The sequence below is a fragment of the Anabrus simplex genome, chromosome 6 (assembly GCF_040414725.1).
Source record: "Anabrus simplex isolate iqAnaSimp1 chromosome 6, ASM4041472v1, whole genome shotgun sequence".
Classification (NCBI taxonomy): Eukaryota; Metazoa; Arthropoda; class Insecta; order Orthoptera; family Tettigoniidae; genus Anabrus; species Anabrus simplex.
The window spans coordinates 280,604,285-280,625,919 of NC_090270.1; the positions used below are offsets into that span (position 1 = coordinate 280,604,285).

At 39.0% G+C, this 21,635-nt stretch overlaps 1 protein-coding gene across 1 annotated transcript in view; it reads left to right on the forward strand.

Annotated features, from left to right (window-relative positions):
* Nucleotides 1-8,385, forward strand: part of LOC136875742 (cation-dependent mannose-6-phosphate receptor) — a 45,030-nt gene extending 36,645 nt beyond the window's left edge. The window contains exon 6 of the mRNA XM_067149318.2: nucleotides 5,051-8,385. Within this exon, the coding sequence (XP_067005419.2) occupies nucleotides 5,051-5,167 (117 nt within the window). The 3' untranslated portion in view covers nucleotides 5,168-8,385. The remainder of the gene's footprint in view (nucleotides 1-5,050) is intronic.
* Nucleotides 8,386-21,635: the final 13,250 nt, after the last annotated feature.

The window sequence follows — 21,635 nt, forward strand, 5'->3', positions numbered from 1 at the left end:
TACCTTTATTCCATTTCTCTATGGGGTCAAGTATGAAGTGAGAGGAATTTTCATAGCGAGCTTTTATGACTATATGCCCTTTCTGACGTTGACCTAATTAAAGGAATTAATAAGACAAAACGAATGACGTGATATGAGTAACTAAAACTGACTATATTTATTTTATATGTAGGCCTAAAAGTCGTGTTCACCATTTATTGTCTTTTTACATTTAGAAATACTGCCTTCCAATAAAAATTGCCAGTATAGTTAAATACATTCATAAGTTTGTTAAACAATAGTGTACAATGTTTACATGTGTAATTATTTATAGCTCTTTATAGCCTAGAAGCCATGTGTTTACTGCACAAAATGTGAGGTTATCGCATATTGGACCCCCCCTTTCTTTTTGGGCTGTAAAAGTGGGGGGCGGGGGGGGAAAGAGGTCTAATACATGAGTAAATACGGTATTTTTGGGTTCAAACTGGAGAAGTTCCCGTATTTGACACACCTGCTTCTTCGAACATCACTCACGCCACTCTGGATGCATTCCGAAATACAGATGTCAACTACTCAGGTAGCATCCTTTCTACAGCAAAACCGGGCATTCCAAATACTGGGCAACGTGCTGTATCAGCCAGTAGGAAATACCATTGCACTAGTTTAGTTTGGTTCAGTCAGTGGAGAATCAGCGCTGAAGTGACTAGTGACGCTCTATTCCAGTCTGGTACAAACATTTTAAGAGTGCTTCGGGTACGGGTCATGCGTTTTCCGTGATCTGAAAATTGTTTTTTAGTCCACAGTGAGCAAGCATTCGAGTAATACTGCATCATATGAACTCGCGGTGATCAGTTACGCCTAAACATATGGGAAAAATGGCAGCGGGTCGCAAGTATTCAGTGTCTGAATGCAACGTGTGTTACCGCGGTAACAGAAAAGTGAACTTCCAAGCGACCAATAAGTCTCGCGAAGTATTTTACGGACCAAACAGTGGTATGTTTCCGCAAGTAGAGGAGGATCTGCTGAAATATATAATTTTGTTACGTTTCTCACGAAATGCTGTATTTTTTTTTTTTTTTTTTTAGGAATGGGAAGGAAGCGGCTGTGGCCTTAATTAAGGTACAACCCCAGCGTTTGCCTGGTGTGAAAATGGGAAACCACGGAAAACCATCTTCAGGGCTGCCGACAGTGGGGTTCGAACCCACTATCTCCCGATTACTGGATACTGGCCGCACTTAAGCGGCTGCAGCTATCGAGCTCGGTGCTGTACTTTAAAGGACAAGAATTAGCTGCTGCACATGGAATCAGTGTCTGATTTCAAGGTTAGCCAAGGCTGGATGATTAATTTTATGAAGAGAAATGGACTTTCTCTTCAACGAAGAACATTATGCCAAAAAATGCCGAATGATGCTCTCCCAAATAGGAGCCGCAGGTCAGACGCCAATCATTTCCATATGCCACAAAGTCGAACAATTGATAAGAAAGGGACATCGAGCGTTACCATACGCACTACCAGAAGGAAAAAACGATGTATTGCAATGCTTGCTGTAACAGGTGATGGCAGAAAGTTTCCACCTTATGTTGTTCTAAAACAAAAAATGGTGCCTAAAGTAAAATTTTTATGAGGGATTCACGTTTGTATTTAAGAAAAAGGGTGGATGGACACGTCACTTTCACAAGATTGGATATAAATTGTTTGGGGAAATCTGTCAGGGTCCTTCCTTCGATGTCTGGCCCTTCTTGTGTTGGACATTTTTCTTTCTTTGCTGGTATGTCATTATTATATACTTCCATGAATTGTACTTGTATTAGTTTATGTTTATCTCACTTCATGTCGTACTGTCAGCTCATAACGGGAAGAATATATTTCCAGTGTCGGTACTTTAAACCCACATGTCCAGCTTACCTGATGTACACTATTTGACTTTTCGAAAAATTTCATGCCGGAATTTTACGCCAAATGACGTTAACTGCAAATAATAATTTTGTGTGGCTATTTCTAGCTGGGTGCCGCCCTTGTAAGGCACACGCTCTGATGAGGGTGGGTGGCATCTGCCATGTGTAGGTAACTGCGTGTTATTGTGGTGGAGGATGGTATTGTGTGTGGTATGTGTGTTGGAGGCATGTTGTGGACAGCACAAACCCCCAACCCCGCAAGCCATTGGAATTAACCAATGAAGGCTAAAATTCCCGACCCGTCCAAGAATCGAACCTGGGACCCTCTAACCGGAGGCCAGTACGCTGACCATTCAGCCAACGAGTGTGACAGAACTGCAAAGAGTTGAACCAGTTGTGTGTATATTATATTTGATGTATCTTTTAAATTGCCAGGCTGAGTGGCTCAGACATTTGAGGCTCTGCCCTTCTGACCCCAACTTGGCTTGTTCGATTCTGGCTCAGTCCGGTGGTATTTGTAGGTGCTCAAATACGTCAGCCTCATGTCAGTAGATTTTTTGGCACGTAAAAGAACTCCTGCGGGGCTAAATTATGGCACCTCGGCATCTCCAAAAACCGTAAAAGTAGTTAGTGGGACGTAAAGCCAATAACATTATATTTTTTAAATGTAACTGAATTGTAAAACATTTTTTAAATATCTAAATGCCTTGAATAATGTTTGCATCTATAGTTTATGCTTGTATTTTTCGTCAAAATAGTGTGTTAATTATGCAAGAAAATACGGTACAGATGATACAGGAGATGTGGATGCGGGCGTAGAAAATTATCCTACATGCTGAATCTCTTCTGAGTGTTTTGACATTCGTGGTACAGCAACTCTGAAATGGGAAACACAAAGTAGATAAAATTACTCCATGATGGTCACCAACCTTCTGTGAGGAGAGAGAACTAGGAGGAGGACAGTACCCTTCTTATAGCATGGAGAGAAATCTATAGTGTAGATGGATGGCAGGCAATTCTATGATGGTAAACGGGGTGAAAGTCAGGTTGAGAGTTTCACAAACAGGAAAAGTCTTCTCATTTTTAATTTTTGTGTTGATGAGGTGGAAGTTCTTCATGGGGATCGCTATAAATACATAGGTGTTAAGATAGGGAAAGATCTTCATTGGGGTATTCACATACGAAGGGGTGCTCAAAAATAATCGGAATAACTTTGACGTGGGCGAAGTTTGTGTAGTACGCATTTTTGCCGCTAGGTGTGTATAGCGCAACTAATTGCCAGTTCAGTGCCGCCTGTGTTGTCGACCTGGCTTGTTCTGTTCATCTGCAGTGATTGTTTTTGCTAGCGCTGTTTTGTTCTTGTTTCATTTTTGTGATGGCAAGTTTAAGTGAACAACCTGCAGCTGTGAAATTTTGTTTTCTGCTCAGTAAAAATGCTGCCGAAACTGTTTTAATGTTGAAAACAGCTTACAAAGATGACGCTATGGGAAAAACTCAAGTGTACGAGTGGTTTGCCCGGTTTAAAAATGGCGACATGTCGATTGATGACAAACCTCGTTCTGGTTGTCCATCAACTGCCTGAATCAACGAAAATGTTGAAAAAATTTGAGATCTTATGCTCACAGACTGTCGACAGGCAATTGATCAACTGTCAGAGATTACTGGGTTATCTTGGAGCTCGGTTCAGCGAATTTTAATGGAAGATTTGGGAATGAAAAGGGTTGCTGCCAAGTTAGTTCCTCAGGTTCTGACTGACAGTCAGAAAGAACGTCGAGTTGAAACATGTTTGGTTTTGAAACAACAGCTTGAAACTGATCCAAATTTTCTGTCAATAGGTCATTACTGGTGATGAGTCATGGTGCTATGGTTATGACCCAGAAACAAAGTAACAGTCAAGCCGGTTGAGAACGTCATTGTCACCCCGTCCAAAAAATGTCATCAAGTCGGATCAGACATCAAAACAATGCTGATTAGCTTTTTTGATGCCAAGGGCATAGTTCATTTAGAGTTTTTCCCAGGTCAGACCATCAATCAAACCTTTTATTTACCGGGCGAGTTGACTGTGTGATTAGGGGCGCATGGCTGTGAGCTTGCATCCGGGAGATGGTGGGTTCGAATCCCACTATCGGCAGCCCTGAAGATGGTTTTCAGTCGTTTCCCATTTTCACACCAGGCAAATGCTGGGGCTGTACCTTAATTAGGGCCACAGCTGCCTCCTTCCAACTCCTAGACCTTTCTTATCCCATCGTCGCCATAAGACCTATCTTTGTCGGTGCGATGTAAAGCCACTAGCAAAAAAAAAAAAAAAAAAAAAAAAAAAAAACCCACTTTTATTTGGAAGTTTTGAGAAGATTGTGCAACTGTGTTCGTCAAAAAAGATACGATTTGTGGCAGACAGTAGACTGGTTCTTCCACCATGACAACGCACCTGCACATACAGCCATCTCTGTTAGACAGTTTTTTGTTATTTCTTATTTCTATGCATGAACGAGGCATGAAAGGATAGCGATTTGACAACATTGAAGAGGTCAACAATAGTTATTGCTGTGAAAACACTATTATTTACAATTGAAAAACGGTAACGCCTGATCCGCTGCCAGTACAGGAGATGACTCGTGCTGCTCCAACTGCCTATTGTCGACACATCAGGGGTGGACAGCCAAGCCGCTAACCAAGCATATCGAGAGTAGCCGGGAAGATGTGGTGTACAATAAATGCTGTATTGCACAATTAATGTCGAACAAAATTAGTGTTACAGAATATTTTCTGCTTCTAGGTAGGAAACTTTTGTGTCGAGAAATAAAAAAATTCACGTCATGGTATTTCGGGTAGTAGAGAAAGAAATACACACAAAGAATAGGACAAACAGCAAGAAACTGAGGTTGCTTTGAGATACTGAAAATTTGAGTAATGGAGGTTTGAGATATCGAGGATCGACTGTAATCTCATGTTGTTCCTTTACATGATAATGTTTTTATGTCGAAATGTTTCAGAGGAGAGAATATGCACAAGTAGGGTCGCATACATTCATCTTCTTTAACTAATCATAGCAGAAATCTAAAATATAGAGAAGAAAATTGTCTCATTTCTGTAATGATGTAGCGTATTCTATTGTTTTCATTGTTTCTTACATACATATTCTTGAATTACCCTATGATTCTTTTATTCTTTATAGGATGGGTGTGACTTTGCATGCCGAAGGGGAGACAGACGAGAAGAATCATGGCAGAGACTAACCAATAACTTTAATGACTCTCAAGATGATAGAGATGATGCCTTACTTCGACCTTAATTTTGTAATCAGAGAAACTTGTTATTTATCCAGATAATCAAAACTGTATAAAACAAACAAGTTCTTTGGTAAGTTAATATGTGCAGAACATTTTTTTCTGGACGTTATTAAGTTGTGATTTGTCAGTTCTTTCGAGATATTTATTTAAATTATAACAATTATTTTATTTCGTTTTATTTTGAGTTGGTTTCTTTTCTCTCTCTCCAACAATATGTTAATCCAGTATATTAAATACGTAATAATTTTCATATAACAGGCCGACAGTGCTAGTTATATTACTTGCGATAAACAGTTAACCAAACAAGATGTCGCCACTTTTGTGTGTATTCAGATATTGAAAAGTGTTGTGTTTCAGTGTGTTCTTTTAAGATTTTTGAAAGTATTAATAATGTCTTCAGAATTTGAACACTTGGAAGTTAGTATTGCTTCTCAAAAATTTCAGAAGCTGTGAATGGATTGTCATGCCATTTAAAGTATCTATGGAAGGAATTTTGCAGAGCAAAATTATTTGAGTTAAAAGCATACATATTTTGCACATTTAGTTACCTTAATGGCTAATTAAGTTAAATTGTGACAATGATGTTGGCCACAGTAATGATGATGATCATTACTATGATGATTGCAATGATGATGCCTGTCATGATGCTACTTATTTTAATGATTGTAATGATTGCTATGATGATGGCAGCAGTGACAGCAATGATTCTGTTAGTTATTGTTATTTTGATAATTGTATTTGCATTTATTAGTGTTTTTGTTAAACCTGAAGGGTCGCAAGACTTCTTTCATCAAATAGAGAGAATATGGCTGAATGATGAATTCATAGAAGAATTACTTGTATTATGGTTTGATTCATAACAAATATTGCAAACATTAGTAATAGTCTGATGAAGTAGTGTAATTGAACCTGTGAATTAAAAATGACCCAACTCCAGAAGACTGCATTTTTTGGAAGAGAGGGAAAATGTAAATACTAGAAAACGCTCTATAAAAATAACATGAAGTTTACTTATACAATGGAGTAATAACTTCCTAATAGTAAATTTTATTTTTCCCATACCATTTTGTTAAAATATTATAAATATTGGGTAGTGTAGAGTCATTCTTGAAATATATAAAACAAAAAATAAAAATGTGCAAAAACTTACTTGTTAATATTTATTTCAAACTACGTGTTGTGCAGTTTAATTCCAAATCATTATTATCTGGCATGTCTGTGCTTTCTCTCAATTTATTTATAAAGGAAACTGTTGGATGCAAAGAAAACACAGTTTCTATAGATTGCTCAGTTTGGCTGACTTCACCGGTCCATTATAACATTTAACTTGAGATGTGATTTCTGGGATGGCATTACCTTTTAGCAAAGGAAAGATTTATTTTGGAGCAATGGAAGACATGCCAGTCGATCCTTCATGCTTTTGAATATGTGAAAATATGAGTACAGTAAAACCTTGTTAAGACGTTTCTGCAGGGGACAAGAAAATGAACGTTTTAATTGAGAAAACCTACTACTGAATGTGCGAATAAATACTATCCAACTGGGATATGGAAACACTAGATACAATTTTTTCTGACATGAGGGCATTTTACATTGTGTATCTGCGAGTACAGTGAAAACTATATCTAATATTTCTAAAAATGAGAGGAAAGTATTAAAATGTGTGAAAAATATGAGAGAACAAATATGAAAACCTTTTCTTCTGGGGCTTATAGAATATAAAATAAGAAGTGCACTAAAAGGTTTGAAAAACACCAAACAAAAAATATGAAAACATATGCACGGGGGCCAATAAGTACAGTATTATTGCAGATCGCACTCTTCCTAAAACAAATGTTAGTAGAAGCCTTTTATTTCAGAACAGTGGGTTATTAAACATTATTTTCTGGTCGCACTCTAAGACAATGAATTGGAGGTTACACTTATCCATGTGCGACCGGAAGGAATCAGGAGGATTGACTTTGACCGCCATTTTTAAAAACTTTGACCTGTAGTCGAATGATCGAGTCGAAACTCGAAGGTGCGAGTTCAACATTCGTGACCTATGCGTGCCTAAAGATGCGGATCCCAGTCCACTTTCTGAAAGATTTAAATTTTGTCTTCATTAGTAAGGAATTTCACGACTTCTTCTGTATCCATAAATAGGCTATCTCAAGACTAATATGTACCGCGCTAGTCAATTTCATGCCATTATGTTCATAATTCAGATAAAGGCTACTGTATCACATGAAAAAACTTCACTGTACCACTCGACACAAAATAAATTTCTAACTTCTGAATGGAATGCAAAATACAAGACAAATAGTCTCACTGTGTTATTCAGCAATCTTGCTGCTAACTGGCAAGCAAAACAACATTCCTGAGGCTAACGGCTTGCTCCCCAAATGTGGAAATTATCCTGTGAAGTTCAAAAACTTAAGGCCTTTTTCCTTCATCACGCAACTGTGGCGACGGATCTTACCTGATTTGGAAATCGTGTTTGTTTCACAAGGGATACTAAGCAGTAATAGTGAAAATTCATGACGCGATAAGTGAGATATTTTTATATAGATTTAATACGGTGAGAATCGGGACTTCGAATTTACGAAGTGCTAAGCGGGAAAACATGTTAATGAGGAATGCACTATCGAGGTTTCACTGTATTTTGTATTCACTCACTTTGAACATCCCTTTTTTTTTCCTGGTTACAGAGTTGTTAAATATGGTAACCTCTTAAAGAACATTTTAAATGTTATTATCATGCCCCCAGTTACCCTGACTTCAATAAAGTGCATCCCTACCCTGACTTAGCAAGATGCATCCAACCATTATACTTCTCCACCTTCCGTACCTTTTGTTTCATTTTTTAACAGTGCTATGAATTTGAGAAAATCTTGATTTTATTATTCATATCACCTCTAATAGACTCCATTTTATAATTTGTCAAAACAACACAACACTGGTGATACCTGATGTGAAGAATTGGAATGTTCTTGAACTGTACACAAAACTAAGAATGATTTTAAATAACTTTTCACTTGGAATGTTTTCTGTATATACAATGTTGTGTCCAGGTATAGCTAATTGTACATGCCATAATGTTAATTTCATGAAAAAGTGGACTTGGGATGTTTCCGAATTCTCAGGTTCAATTGTATACTGCTTGTTTCAGTTTAGAATCAAGAAATTAATTTCATAATGTGATGTATATATACCACAATAAAGAATGTATGTTCCAGTGCTCCTTTTCTTACTTGTGAGATCACTTGGTTGTGACTGTCACTTGCTGTTTATTGTTGTGCAGTGCAACACTATCATGCTGTGAAAAGCCTGACATTAGAATTCAGATTCTAAGGAAACAAAACATGAAAGGGAAAAATAATATTTCCTTATTTTAGCATGAAGGTATTAAAGTTGTTTTACTTCGGTTCATTTCTCTGAAGACAAACTTCTTTGACGTATTTACAGATTTTTTGGTTCTAACTCAATACAGATTGATTAAGCTCTCTAAGTGTTGATAGTGTAGACAAGTTAATTTTTGATATTTACTCTAAAAGGGTATTATAGTTTTGCAAAGTATTGTGATATTTTGTCATTTTCTTTAAATCCAAAGTATTCCGACTTTACCAATCTAGTTTCCACTTATATCAGCTATTCCTAAGCCAAAGAACTTTGTGTATGTGGCAAATAGGCCTACCAGCGGTTTTATTATTTATCAAACATTTTCATCTAAAATTTGTTTGAATGGGCTTAATATTTGTTTCAAATTCTGAAATAATTCATCTGTCAAGAGCAGCAGGGGTTGTATATTTGTTAATAAGGTTATTATGAAGATGTATTTGCAAATTACAGTCAAAACTGGTTAAGAAAACTCGAGAGCACATTTACGTCACTCTTTAGTACGTTCGTAACTCCCACCTAAAGAAGTAAATTAGAGTTACCGGCCACGTTGTGCACACGATGCGCCAGCAACGACTGGCCTGGGAAAGGATTTGGCAGAGAACTTAATTTCACGGCCTTAGCGTGTCGGCCTACAGCCTGCAGGGAGCGTCAGTCTCAAGCCAGTCTTCAGTGTGGGCATATGTTTGTTTGGATCACACAACAGTAGCAGTACATAAATTAGGCCTACTGTACTTAATGCATAGTGGTTTGAAGGACTTTCAGTTATGGAGATTAAGAAAGCTAGACAGTTTACAAATTATGAAAAATTGAAGTTTATTGAGAAAGCAGATGCTATTCCACACATGAAACGTGCAAATCATCTAGATCTTTGACATTCCTGTGACAACTTTATAAACATAATTGTGACAACATATATAGTTTGCAATTCTAAGAATGTTTTTCCTTGATGTTTTACTATGTTGGTGTTCTTAAAATTTATTATTTATTTATGCTCAACGATGCCGAAATATAAATATTATAATGCCAGAAAACGGAATCTTAATGAGGCTCATTATAATTCAAGTTTCAGTATGATACGGGCCAATGACCTTAGATTTTAGGAACCTTTAAACAACAAGCATCATTATGATACAGGTTCTTCACTAATCAGAGTTCAGATTTTCATTATGATACAACTGTTTGACCAGTTAGGTAAGGATAGCAAAATCAAACATGTTGGACACTGATATTAACTTCAGTGCACAACCACACACCACATTACTGCAAATTCACTTCACCAACAATTTGTATATGAAATAAAGCTAGGTTATGAGCTTTGGAAATGTATGACATTGTCAAGGTCTTTGATCCACTCATGGAATATTAATAACCCAGCGCATGCTCTCTGCACTCGGTTCAGTAAACTCAACTGTCAAGTGACATCTCGACAGAAATTTATGAATATTTAAAAAAATATAATTATCATCGAGCATAAATAGCCGTATGCAACTCGCCTATAATGGTAATTAAGACACTCGTATGGAAATTATAAAACTGTGTCTTAATTATTGCCGTTATAAGCTTGTTGCATAATGTACTATTATTTCATTACAGTGGAACCTCTATTATCCGTTCATGTAACCTACATTTTCCCGGATCATGTGTTCAAATTACGTGATCCCACGAGCATCATAATTAAATCACGTTGTAAAATTCCCGCATTATCCGTTCCTCGAAAAAACGATTTCCCGGATCAACCGTCCAGAAATTTCAGTCCCATCAACGCTAAATACTCGGTTAAGCGTTTTGCAATAAACTGTATCTCACGGAAGGACGACTATTGCATATTTATGGATCTCGACGTTAACGCCCCATCATTGCGATAATTAGAGCAAGTCCTGTACTGGAAAAGCTTGCATCCAGGAGATAGTGGGTTCGAGCCCCACAGTCGGCAGCCCTGAAGATGGTTTTCTGTGGTTTTCCATTTTTGCACCAGCCAAATGCTGGGGCTGTATCTTAATTAAGTCCACGGCCGCTTCCTTCCCACTCCTAGCCCTTTCGTATCCCATCGTCGCCATAAGACCTATCTGTGTCGGTGCGACGTAAAACCAACAGAAAAAAAAAAGCGGTGGGCAGTGAACTTGCATAAGGACCATCTTAGTATCGAATTCGGGTGGTATTGTTTAGAAAATTAGAGAATCTCGGAAATTATAAAGTGGAGAGTAGCCACAGTAATTGTAAGGAGATACAGAGCATTTCGATAGCTCTACTGGTACTTGAAGAGGGAACGAGTTTCGTCAAATGCTCGCACTTATAAAACGTCCACATTATGTCCAGGGTTAGATGTTTATATTTTTACTTTTTTCGATTGTATTGCCGAACAGGTTTTCGGCACTTTCCTCAGGGCACTGTACAGTAACTGGGCTTTCAGGCAGGAATCGAAACTGCTCCTTAACACAAATCTTGCACAAATCTAGTATTTTAATATTATAGTATACCGGTACGATTATGTTATCGAGACCACCCAGATGTTTCACCTTAGATACAAAATGCCATGGGAGGTCTTGGGATTGCCTGTTACTGCTTTGGTCCTAATATAAGACTGGGAATTTTACATTTTCGTGCTAAAAGTAAAAAACCGCAGTTGTTTTATTTGCGCACGTTACATGTAAATGGTTTGTATAATTTCCAACTCGTACTGGCAAGTGTAGCGAGCGCGCTTTCCAACTGAGCCCAAGGTCACAAATAACCGTAATGTCTGAAGTTTTGGTGATTTTTTTTCTCTTTCCAGTTTGATTGGATTAGTGACGGGCAGAATCGAATATAATGCATTAGGGAATTTCTGAGAATCGATACTTACCTTCAAAACCATGTTCTCGAGTTCAACATAACCTTTAAAATTCGATGTAGGCCTAATTTACGCGGTACAAGATTTCCAGAAACGGACTATGAACCAGAGACCAAATTACACTCGAAGATTAAGAAAAGAAGGGATTTCGCCATCATGCTGGGCGCTTTTAAATCTAATGTGCTTTATTTTATTAGATGAGAGAATTAAAAACTACTTGTGGTCAATTGTCGTTTGGCTTGGCGTTATTAGATTTTCGAAGAGTTCGGCTGATCAAAGTTGCTGAACTGAGAGAAGTTTTCACGGGAAAATGACTAAGTTTCCCCTGTAAAACTGAATATAAAGTATCGACATTTTGAACTCGCATACTGGTAATTAATGTTTGATGCTGGTTTCGTGGTCTAACTTGCTTGCCTCCCATACGGAGGGCCCGGGTTCGATTCCCGGCCAGGTCAGGCATTTTCACCTGGATATAAGGGCTGGTTCCAGGTCCACTCAGCCTGCGTGATTACCTTTAATTGAGGAGCTATCTAATGGTGAGATGGCGACCCCGGTCTAGAGAGCCAGAAATAACAGCCGAGAGGATTCGTCACACTGACCATGCGTCACCTCATAAACTGCAGGCCTTCGAGCTGAGCAGCGGTTGCTTGGCAGGCAAAGGCCCATTGGAACTGTAGTTTGGTTTGGTTTAGGAGTGTTGTAAGATTAAAATTATCCATATATCATTTTTGTGATGTTTAGCCAAATTGTTGATGGCTTTCGTTCATTCCTGGATTTTCCGTTTTTCCATGTTGTACGTTTTTTGTTAATGGTCCCTCCAAAAATGGAGAATCGAGGTTCCGCTGTAATTATAATTGTAAACACTTGTTTCTTTGTTTCCATCATAATTATTTTTACATTCAAACCTAACCTTAAATTTAACAGCATAATTGTTTATCATTGTTTTGCACATTCCCTTTTTATGACATTTTTTCGAAGTCCCCACCAAACCGTTCTAACCAGTTTTAGCTGTATATCATGTAGTGAATTATTTCTTCTAAAAAATTTTCACCAATTTTATGACTGTACTGTCCAAATAAAATTGTACATCTTATAATCCTAATGCCTATAATGTGATAGGGGCTGCCTAGCCAAGGCGGTAAAAGCGTGCTCAGTTCACCCCGAAAGTTGTGGGTTTGATTCTCTGTCAGGAAGTCGAAAAATTTAAGAAATTAGATTTGAACTTCTGGAGTTGCATGTAGCCGTAAGGTTCATTCAGCCTACATCAAAAATGAGTACCATGTTAATTCCTGGGAGCAAAGGTGGCTGGGCATACTAGCTAACCACTCTACCCCACTAAGAGCTGAGGTTACGGATGGTGGAAGCATTTTACTTCCACCCCTCCAAGGGCCTTCATAGCCTGTATGGAGATGACTTTGCTTTCGTATGTTGTGACACTGTGGGCTGTATCTGAACATTTATGTGTGTATTTATCTGGAATATTTGGATTGTGTATGTTAATAGGTCAGTCCCATGATTGTTATCTTGTTACAACCATTGTGATCCATTAATTTTCTTGTTGGCAGGTTTAAAAAAAGACTGAATTTTGAGTTTTTCTGCATTAATACTTTTAAGCTATTTCTTGAAAACATGACTACTGTCACACGCTGAATCAGTACTCAGGGAAACTGTAATTATTATAATTTTTATTAACCTATTGTTTCAGCCACTTACGACCACTGTTAACGCTTGTTAGCATTTCTGGATTTTCAGTACTGCATCACCCTTCAGACTACCTTTGCACCAGGTTGTCTTCTTGCTTTGTCTGGAAGATCCTTTATCCCGTGAACCCAGGTCCTGAACTTATGCCTTTCTTGAACCAGTGTCTCGGAGGCATTGGCCAGATCTTCCTTTACTGCAGTTGCCCATGGAGGGGTACATTTCCAAGTCATCAGAAGATCAAGAATTCTACATTGTATTCTGTTGTTGGGCATTTGAGAGAGACGACCGTAAAACATGAGATGGCAGTTCTTCATAACAAGCAAAAGCTTTTTGAATTTAGAGTACAGCTCTGCATTTGACTTCAGGTGAAAATCATCCTTATTTTGACGTGGGCCGAGGTTCTTTCGTAGAAATTTCCTCACCCCTGTGGGTGGGGGACACAGACAAAGAATACACCCATGGTATCCCCTGCCTGTCGTAAGTGGCGACCAAGGGATGATTGTATTAGAAACATGAAACTATTTGTGATTAGTACCACCACACAGGGAACACCATGGATCGCTTTTACTTCCGCGTAGAACCACTTTGTAGGTACCAAATAGGTTTGGGATTAGTATCAACAGACTGCGTTGCCGGCTTCTACAGTACCCGTGATTAGTACCACTTTAAGAGCGACACCATGGTTCTACCTTGCCTATGATTAGTACCCACTATATGAGGAACACCACGGGATAGTGCAGGTCGCTGTGGTTAGTACACATATGTGATGAACACCATAGGTTTGCGTTGCCTGTAAATGGTGCCGCAATGTGCGAAATATCATGGGTCTGTATTCCATGTGCAAATTTCTTTACCTGTGAGTAGTACCATACTATGTGGAATGCCGTGAGTCTACGCTACTTTTGATTAGTACTGCAATATGACAAATAACATGGTTCTACTTTCCTGGCGATAAGTACCATTATGAGGGGCCTATGACTTGGATTTTGGATCCCTTTAGACTAAAAGCATCATCGATTCAGTATTATTAGTATTTATTAATACTATTGTTTCACGTCAGTTTCTGTGAATGCGAGACATTGCGGGTCGGATCCACTGATTGTTTTAAATTCATATCCATCCATTCATTCTTCGTCCTCACGTTTTGAATTCTGGTCAGTGGTGGATTTTGTACTTTTTATATGTTATTCCATTTCGTACAATTAGGGGCTGATGACCTAGATGTTAGGCCCCTTTAAACAACAATCATCATCATCATCATCATCATCATCAGAAATTTCCTTTCATTTGGATCCTCTCCGTCTCACCCTAGTGGATGAGGGCCAAGTATTATATTATTATTATTATTGTTATTATTGAAGAATTACAGAGGTCTATTTTTGTGTGTTAAAACATTTAATATCTCTGTGATGTATTATTTATTTATCGTGTCAGAAGTACAAAGTAAGAGAGACAAAAAATAAAAAAGGTAATTTTAAATATTGGTTGACCAAAAATTGGCCACGACAAGCGCATTTGGACTTGCCCTCATTAGATCTTTAATGGTACAAGTGGCTGGAGAAGATGGACACAGTAGAAGATGCTCGTTAGTCTGCTTAGTACCACACTTGCAGTAAACTGTCTCCACAGGAAGGCCCCATTTCTGTAGGTTGGTCTTGCATCTCGTGGTGCTGGAGCGTAATCGATTGAGAGCCTTCCATGTTGTCCACTGTTCAGAATGTCCAGGAGGAAGTTCTTCCTTTGGAACCATCCATTCTCTCAAATGTTGACATTTTTCCCGCCACATTGAGATTCTTGCTTGTTGTGGTGTTCCTTTAAGAGCTTCAGTGGTTGTCAAGAAGCTCTTTCTTGATTTCAACCTAGGATGTGCTGGTTGACAGGCATACAAAGGATGGGCTTCCATAGTCATAGCCTTGCTTTTCTCATGCCTAGCAGCAATCTCACGTCGGATTTCGGGTGGTGCTATACCAGCGAGACAGTGGAGTTTATCTATGGGAGTAGGTCTTAAACAACCTGTGATAATACGGCAGGTGTCATTTAGTGCTACATCTATGTTTTTGGCATGGCTGGACTTATGCCACACGGAGCATGCATACTCAGCAGTGGAGTAGCACAGTGCTAACGCGCTTGCTCTCACAGTGCAAGGGTGAGCTCCCCAGGTGGTGCCTCGAAGTTTCCGCACTATGTTGTTTCTGGCAGACACTTTTTGTTTCACGTTTAGGCAATGTTTCTTATACGTAAGCGTACGGTCCAGAATCACTCCCAGATATTTTGGAGTCGAACAGTGTTGAAGAGGGATTCCTTCCCAGGTGATTTGTAAGGTTTTAGCTGCTTTTTTGTTATTGAGATGAAATACACAGCTATGAGTTTTGGCAGGATTTGGCTTCAAGTCATTTTCATTGTAGTAGTTCGTAAATTCTTTCAGAGCTTTGGATAAAGTCTGTTCTACCTTTTCAAAACAGTTGGCCTGAGCAGTGACTGCACAATCATCAGCATAGATAAAACTCTGGGTACCTTCAGGTAGAGGCTGATCTGCGATGTGAAAGATAGGGATGGAATTTAGTAGCTTACAGCAAATATTAAAATCAGCAAATAAAAATCTCCTGCTGTGGAAGCGTTTGAAAGAAAAAACAATAAATTTAAAGGATATATTATTACAAAACAACCAGTAAGATCCACATTACCAGCCAAGGTTGTGAATGTGTATAAGACACTCGGTGTAGTGAAACTGAAGAAAGGTAAATTTTAAAATCGCTTTCACTGTATGCATCTACACATATTGCTTTATTTTCTTTATCTATGTATTTATCTACGAGGGCTGTAAATAAAGTATTGGCAATATTGATAGACCGCAATATTTAATGAACTAACAAGTACCATTGCATTACATTCTTTCAATGTAGTCACCCGCAAAGTCTGTTACCTTTTGCCAAATGTTTGGAAGCCATTGGGGACTATTGGTAAAGAATTCTCTGTTGATGACAGCAATGGAGTGCCTTACTGTGCAGAGTACGGATGCCATGTCAGGAAATCGGCGGCCTCGGAGGGGTCCCTTCAACTTTGGAAACAGGTCAAAGTCACAAGGACTCATGTCTGGTGCGTATGGAAGGTGTTCAAAGACTTCCCAATGCCACCGTTGCAGTAAAAGCTTAACATTGTTTGCGACATGACAGTGTGTGTTGTCATGCAACACGACAGTGCGATCGTCTCGTAATAAACCTGGACGTTTACGCCTCATAGCAGGATGCAGATGCCGCTCCAGAAATTGGCAATAGTAGTCACTGTTGATGGTTTGCCCCTGAGGCACAGCATACGTAAGAATAACACCCTCGTAATCATGTGCCACAATCAGCATAAGCTTCACCTGATGATTCCTGTTGAAATTTCTGTGGACATGGCGAACCTGGGTGACGCCATTCGTTTGATTGATGTTTTAATTCAGGCATGTAGGCGCCTGCCCACATCTCATCAGTGGCACCAATAAGCTGCAGAAATGCGTCTTTGTTGCGGTATCTGTCCAGATGGATGCCAGCCAGTGCATACCGGTGCCATTTCTGTACATTGGGGAGTTGATGTGGAACCCATTTTTCCTCATGTTAAAGACATTTTGTCAGTATGTGCCACACCGATTGACGACCAAGACCAATCTCTACGGATAATTCCCGGACAGTCCATCAATGTTCTACGGAAATGAAACCACTCACGATGTCAATCTGATCTTGAGGAATGGACAGCCGACCTGTGCGGTGCAAATCCCCACTCTCATTCCAACCTGCACAAAATGCCTTGACCCATCATGCAACCTTCCCATACGGTAATGCATTCTCGCCACAGGCTTAACGTAATCCTTGATAACATTCTGATGCAATTTTGCCACGGGTAACCTCGATTTTAATCCATGAACGCTGATCACCTTTTAAAAACATGCTTTAGAGCGGTGAAATCAACACTCTTCGCTTTAATGCTACACAGCAACAACAGTCCTAACTGGCTGCCCGTCTGGTGCACACTACACATTGACAACAGCACCACCTGACCGGTTCCATATCCTACACTTGCGCATGCCCGATATCCTACGAGTGTCTGGACTACTTTATTTACAGCCCTCATATCTATCTATCTATCTATCTATCTATCTCTGTCTTCTCTTGAGGAAGTCTTGTCTTATTTATATTTAATAACTTAAATATGAAATGTTCTGAATCATTTGGATATATTTTGGTGGCTACTTGATTAGAAACCAAGGTGTATGGTGTGTGGGTTTCATTTAGATGTGCAGTAAAATAATGTTTCTTGTGTTAAATGTTAGCAACATGTATTCTCTTTGTTCTTCATTGTTGGGCTGTTCAAATTTTCGAAGCCTTCCACAAGTGTTATTAAGCTGAATTAAGTTTTTGAAAGTGTTCTTTTCTGAGAATAGAGTCCAAAGAAGAGACAGAACATGAGATCTAGTCTTGAATTCTCCATTAATACACTTCTGAAGTGCTGAAAATTGTACATTACTTTGAGATCTTAATCTTCCTCTTGTCATTACTATAAAATTGCCTTTGGTTTTCTTCCCTCCTCTGATTTTCTAATTGTTAAATATTCCTATTTAGTACATGCAGCAGTTCTTTGACCCCTCTCTCATCCTTTACCCAAATCACAAAATCATTGATTGCATTTTAAATTTTTTGCTATTGTTTGAATTTTGTTCAATGTCTAGATTAAGAAATGTCTTCAGCCATGTGTAATATCATGTTTGGTGGGATAACTGGTGATTTCTGTGAAAACAAATCTATGTTGTACTTTTATGTATATTTTCCCAAAGATGTTTATGCAATCTGCCTCTAAATGTCACTTCTCTGAGGAGAGACATAATAAGCAACGAATTCACAATAAACTGCTGAGAATGTTTGCATTTGTTAGCCTTAGATATTCTCTGGCATAATAGTAATTTTCCTGTGATTTTATTGGTAAGCATGTACGTACAGTTGTCAGATAATTCTACTGAAATAAAAAATATCTAAGAAAATTTGTTAATTTCATTATTCTTTGCCATGTCAGTGATAAGTATCTGTTGTGACATAGTGTTCACGTTGGGTTGACTGCCTTCTGTGCTGTTTCTACAGGGACATTATTTTATCTTGTTGGGGGATTCTCACTCGCCCAGTTGCCTGCACTGCGAGCCTGTCTCCCACCAAGTACTTTGCCGTAATGCAGTTCTCGGCGCCACAAGCTCTCCTCCTGTGCAGTCTGCCGAGAGCTTTATCAGCGTAAGGGTCAGTTTAGTCATGTGTTCACGTGTTTAGTGAGCATGTGTATATACATAATACCTTCATAAAGTACAAGAAATCTTGTGCGAAAATATGTGCTGGCTGCATTACGTCAAAGTGCTTGGCGGGAGACAGGCTCTCAGCGCAGGCAACTGGGCGAGTGAGAATCCCCCGAATGGACAAAATAATGCCGCTGTATATAACATTCAGTAGCAGTCATCGTGTTCAAATTATGTCATCAAAACTTTTTAAATTCTTATGTTCTTCTTTTCAATTTGTTCTTTGTCAGTTAAACAAAAATATTTATGTAAAATACACGAGAATCTTAGTAGTGCTCATAAATTTCTAGTTTAACATTTTCCTGCTTGGCGTAACAATTTCTTAAATTTAGGTTAAAAATTTATGTTTAAAAAAAAATTCACCTATTTTTCTCTCTTGCTTATCAGATTTTATTGTGTTAATGTACACTTACCAGCAAAGAAACAGTGAACCATTTCAGTTAAAAATAGTATTTATTTACCTGAAACCTTTTTTTAAATTAATTGTTTAACACAGTGCATCAACTGTGCCTTGTGCACATTATTTTCATTTTCTAAGTTTAGCATTATGTATTTTTTTGCACTACTTTTTGAAAAAGTTACAAATCTTCACGGTTTTGCTGAATAGAACTGAAGGGATGATCAAGACTCGAGGCCGGTAGCCAAAACCTGCAGAATTTCATAATACCTCTCAAGTCAAAGTGAGCCAATCAGAGTGGCTCAGACGTTTGAGCAGCTGGCCTTCTGACCTGAACTTGGCAGGTTCGATCCTGGCTCAGTCAAATGGTATTTGAAGGTGCTCATATACGTCTGCCCCATGTCACTAGATTTACTGGCACTTAAAGAACTCCTGTGGAACTGAATTCCAGCACCTCGGCATTTCTGAAAACCGTGAAAGTAGTTAGTGGGATGTAAAGCCAATAAATAACATTATTAAGTCAAAGTGAACAGTGCTGCAATTATTATTAAGGTACAGCCCCAGCATTTGCCTGGTATGAAAATGGGAAACCACAGTAAAACCATCTTCAGGGCTTCCGATGGTGGGGTTCAAACCCACTATCTCCCGAATGCAAGTGATATTTATGCGACCCAATCTGCACAGCCACTTGCTCGGATGAAGATGTTCTGTTTGATGAAACATCTTCATTGAAGACACTTGTGAAGTCAAGAAAACTGAGGGCCGCTTCACACTAGGCGACAGGAATCGGCCACAGAGTAGCTTGGGTGAATTCCATGTCGCCGTGTGGTAGCTGGCCACGCTACTCAGCCGCCTTCCCTGGCCTAGTGACAGTTTTCATAATGAGTTCTCAGGCAGAGGAGTGTCTCTTGCTGCTCTTATTATTGGCAGAAAGATAGAAGGAAAGCTTTGTAGGTTTCATTCACATCCTATGTTGAAAGATCGTTTGGAAAAAGTACTTTTCTCTCATGATTTATGTGGTGATGGTACTAAGTTTTTTAGTTACTGGTACTTCCCTGTAGACTACTGAGAAGACGGTACTGTAGAGTTGTTAGTACACATAGTCGCATTTTGAAAATTATTGGTTGATTCCCTTCAACTCTTATTTTTAAAGTAAAATCAAGTACGCTTACAACAAAGTGCCTTAAATATCGTTCTCTCCACAACTTAATAAGAAAATAAAATGCCTGCCGGTCCTTTTCCCAATTAATTGAGGTCAGCACCTTATGTGGATCTGACCCAATTTTATTTAATAATGTTATTTGCTTAATGTCCCACTAACTACTTTTTCGGTTTTTGGAGACACTGAGGTGCCGGAATTTAGTCCCGCAGGAGTTCTTTTACGTGCCAGTAAATCTACCGACATGAGGCTGACGTATCTGAGCACCTTCAAATACCACCGGACTAAGCCAGGATCGAACCTGCCAGGTTGGGGTCAGAAGGCCAGCACTTCAACTGTCTGAGCCACTCAGCCCGGCGGACCCAATTTTACGGAGCGATGTATTCACTGTTGTGTGTGTGTGCGTGTGTGTGTGTGTGTGTGTGTGTGTGTGAGAGAGGGGGGGGGGTTGGTAGTGTGGTATGTTGTGTGTACAGACGAACAAATGCACCCAGTCTCCAAGGCAGTGGCATTAACCATACAATATTAAAATCCCCGACCGAGCAAACGGTCGCGCGGTTTTGCCCACGTAGCTATTATCTTGTGTTCGGGAGATAGGGCTAATGAATTTGAACTCCACTGTCAGCAGTCCTGAAGATGGTGTTCCGTCGTTTCCCATTTTCACACCAGGCAAATGCTGGGTTTATACTTTAATTAAGGACAAGGTTGCTTCCTTCACATTCTTGTCTGTTTCCTACACACTCGTCACCATAAGACATATTTGTGTTGGTGCTACCTAAAGCAAATTGTAATTAAAAAAATTTAAAAGACTCGTTCGGGAATAGAACCCAAGCCCTCTGGACCGAAGGACACTGTGCTGAACATACAGCCAAACGAGTTGGACAGCAAAATCTCGATTATATTGAACATTTAACAAAAGTGATATCATTTATATTTGTAATACTTTAATTACAAAGCTAGTTCCTTTCCTGGAATGTTCTTTCTTTAAAGTCACTGCAAAACTGTGTCATTACTTCCTACTATGCATTTCTTTTCTCAACTTCATTACTATAGCCTATTCGTCACAGTTTAAGTTTCAGATGGACGCTGCTCAGTTTGTATAATTACTGAATGTAATATATTTATTTAGTAGAGTTTATAATATTCTGAAACGAAATACGTAACGGGAAGGAGCTTGAAATGCACAATGACACTAAAGGGTGTCTTGATTGGAACGCAAAGAGGACGAGTAGCTGGGCTACACAGTCGCCTAGTATGAAGATTCCAATACAAAACAATGGTTCACCAACTGTCGCCTAGTGTGGAGACGATATAGATGTTGATTCCCATAGGGAATCTGAAATATTTGTCCCGAATGAGTAAATTTATAATACCAATATAAATGGTCCGTTATTGGACACTATAAATTTTCCAACTAACTCATTCCTGGCTGCCAGCGTTTTGCCCTCGTGTGCTAGGTTGGGCTCGTCAGTTGGTATCTAGCACATCCACCAAGATGCTGGCTTGTGCATACCATGGACGCCACTGCGTAGGCTACTTGGAGCCACCGGCAGTGCCAATGCACTATGAGAGGCTTTGTCTCTTTACCAAAAATTGATGCCTTCTTGACTATCAGATGATATAGATGTTGATTCCCATAGGGAATCTGAAATATGTGTCTCAAATGAGTAAATTTATAATACCAATATAAA